Source organism: Mandrillus leucophaeus, unplaced genomic scaffold (genome assembly GCF_000951045.1).
Source record: "Mandrillus leucophaeus isolate KB7577 unplaced genomic scaffold, Mleu.le_1.0 Scaffold243, whole genome shotgun sequence".
NCBI lineage: Eukaryota > Metazoa > Chordata > Mammalia > Primates > Cercopithecidae > Mandrillus > Mandrillus leucophaeus.
Window position 1 is genome coordinate 2,399,317 of NW_012102510.1, and position 3,325 is coordinate 2,402,641.

General features: G+C 42.5%; 1 protein-coding gene across 1 annotated transcript in view; it reads left to right on the plus strand.

Annotated features, from left to right (window-relative positions):
• JADE3 (jade family PHD finger 3) overlaps window positions 1–3,325 on the plus strand; it is an 84,883-nt gene that overhangs the window by 47,911 nt on the left and 33,647 nt on the right. The window contains exon 6 of the mRNA XM_011982826.1: window positions 2,189–2,356. Coding sequence (XP_011838216.1) covers window positions 2,189–2,356 — 168 coding nt within the window. The remainder of the gene's footprint in view (window positions 1–2,188; window positions 2,357–3,325) is intronic.

The window sequence follows — 3,325 nt, forward strand, 5'->3', positions numbered from 1 at the left end:
CGCCTGTAGTCCCAGCTACTCGGGAGGCTGAGGCAGGAGAATGGCGTAAACCCGGGAGGTGGAGCTTGCAGTGAGCTGAGATCCGGCCACTGCACCCCAGCCTGGGCGACAGAGCAAGACTCCGTCTCAAAAAAAAAAAAAAAAAGAGAATACATGGTGCTGGCCGGGTGCTGTGACTCACACCTGTAATTCCAGCACTTTGGGAGGCCAAAGTGTGGTTCAGTTGAGCCCAGGATTTTGAGAGTAGTCTGAACAGTGTGGCAAAACCCTGTCTCTACAAAAATTAGCTGGGCAGAGTGGCACATGCCTGTGCTCCTAGCTACTCAGGAGACTAAGGTAGGACGATTGCTTGAGCCCAGGAGGGGCTCAGTGAGCCAAGATCATGCCACCTCATTCCAGCCTGGGTGACAGAGCAAGACCCTGTCTCAAAAATAATAATAATAATAAAAATAAAGAACACATGATGTTGACTGCGTACCTGGTGAGGGAAATTGCATGGAGTGGAGGGCGGGAGTCAGGCAGTGGGACAAACACAAGGGGCTACAGTGACCTAAGCAAGTTTTTTGGAGGGGCCTGGAGTTTGAACCAGGTCTGGAAGGGTGAGAAAGGTCCAACTATGCAAAGAACAGTTAACCATGTAGAGCAGGGAAACTGCTTAGACACATGGACATGAAAATGAGAATGACCAGTTATGGAGAAAACCAGGAGGCCTGCCTGTCCAAGTCAGAAGCCCTGTGTTTGGGTATAGTGGGGCATGAGATCGGATAGTGAGATACAAGGAACAGCAGGCTTTAGATAAGGAACCAGTAAACTTTTTCTTTAAGGATCCGCTGTAAATATTTCAGTCTTTATAGGCCACATACAGTCTCTGTTACATGTTCTTCTCTTTACAACCCTTTAAAAATGTGAAAACCATTCTTAACTTGTTGGCTTTATAAAACAGACCTTGGAAAACAGCCAACCCCTAGTTTGGATGGTGGGGGGCAGGTAAGAGTAGAAGGAATATCTAAAGGGCTTGCCACTGTGCAATGGTATGGATTCTTTTAGTGAGGACAATCTGGCAGCCAAGTAGAGGAAGGGTTGAAGGTACAAAGGGGGAAAAAGAAAATGCAGAAATTAATCAATCCAGGCATGGCATAATGAGAACTTGGATAGAGCAAGTGGTGAGGATGGAGAGGAAGGTCAGAGTTTTGGGGCCACTGTAGGGAGAATAGCAAGCACCAGGTCAGCAGATGAAAGAAAGTGAATAATGCAAGTCTAGGAATTTGGATCTGGACGATAGGAAGAATGGTGGTGACATGGAAAAAAGGAGTTTGGAAAAGGACCAGGTTGTGGGGGGCAGATATTATGGTAACTGTTATAACTTGAATCTGAGCTGCGGGTGAATCTCCTGAGGCAGACAAGTTTTGAAGCTGCCATATTGAATCAGTTAGTCTCTAATAGAGTAGAGCAGTAAGGAGGAAATGATGGGCAAAATTGGGGATAGCAAAAAGGAAGTCTAGAATGTTTCCCAAACTAATCTCCAGTCTTTCACAGTAATTCATTTATTTATTTGTCCAACTTCATTCCATAAAGGATTTGAAGCACCTTCCAGAACTCGTTATGAATTATTGTGATTAGTGTAATATTCTATTCAAGATTCATTCACAAGTCTGTGTTTCTTCAACCCAAGCAAGCAATTGCTATGATTTACTGAGTACTTTTTATGCACTAGGCGTTAATAGGCTTTTTATAAACGTTAGTTCATTTGCTTCTCAGAAGTTTCATTCTCTTTATTTTCTAACATTTTTTTCTTGATCACAGCAGTGTATGATTTTTAGGAAATGTTCAATAAGTGTTTGACTAATTATAATACATAGTCATTGAAGAAGCTTTAGAAAACAGACCAAAAAAATGCTGTAATCACAACACTTAGATAACAGTTGGGCTAATGGTTGGCTGTATCTCCTAGTCTTGTTCTATCATCCTTAAAGTCAGTTCTCATGGACAGACATGCTGATCTTAGGACAGATGGTGGAAGTTGCTTTTTTGAGTATTTTTAAATCACTCGATACTGGATATAAACTTGTTCAGCTTTATTTGCCTTTCTCCCAAAAGCGGAGGATACTCTGTGACTGTGTATCAGAACAGATACCAACCCTGGTGAGAAGGTACTGACCATTCTCCCCTCTCCTCCTCGTACCTCCAGGCCTGCTATGGCATCCTCAAGGTCCCAGAAGGCAGCTGGTTGTGTCGCTCCTGTGTCCTGGGCATTTATCCGCAATGTGTGTTATGTCCAAAGAAAGGTGGAGCCATGAAGACCACCAAGACAGGGACTAAATGGGCTCATGTCAGCTGTGCCCTGTGGATCCCAGAGGTAAGAATTCATCCAGGCCTGTGAGACCATTTGCTCCAGGGTGTCCCTGTTCCCCACAACATTCAGACTGACTCAGGCTTAGTATGGAGATGCTTCATGCTTGCCCATGTTTCTGAAGTAATGGTACTTCCACTTGAGCTACCTCAGATCCTTCTTGGATGCACACGTACATGTAAGCCCATGCTGATTAATATATAGGTGGTATTCCCGTGGTACTTGGGATAATACCCAAATATGTACACGATATTTGGGTATATCATGTATAAATTGATAAATTTGTATGAGAGGAGAGACACAAAAGACCAGGGTGTGAGCAGCAGGATTTTTTAAGGTAAAACTTATGTTTAGATGCCAAATTTTAAGTGTAGAGTTTTGTGATATTTTACACTTGTATGTATCTGTAACCACAACTCAGACCAAGACATGAAATGCCTAAAAATAGACATAAAGCACCCCAGAAAGATCCTCTATGCCCACTTTCCAGTCTCTATCCCCCAAGAATAACCACCATTTTTATCTCGATCATGATAGATTAATTTTGTCTGGTTTTAAACTTCATACAGTATGTATTCTTTTTGGTCTGGCTAACACTCTATGTTGTGGTGTGTACCAATAGTTTATTCCTTTCTATTGCTAATATTCCATTGTATGGATATACTCTGATTTATTCATTTTCCTTTGATGGCATTTGGGTTGTTTACATGTAGGCTATTACAAATTGAGCAATAGCTCTTTGTCTACTGTGACAGATGCCCTTTACCTTTTTTTATTTTTATTTATTTATTTTATTTTTTATTTTTATTTTTATTTTTGAGACAGAGTCTCGCTCTGTCGCCCAGGCTGGAGTGCAGTGGTGCAATCTCGGCTCACTGCAAACTCCGCCTCTCAGGTTCACGCCATTCTCCTGCCTCAGCCTCCTGAGTAGCTGGTACTACAGGTGCCCGCCACCACACCCGCTAATTTTTTTTT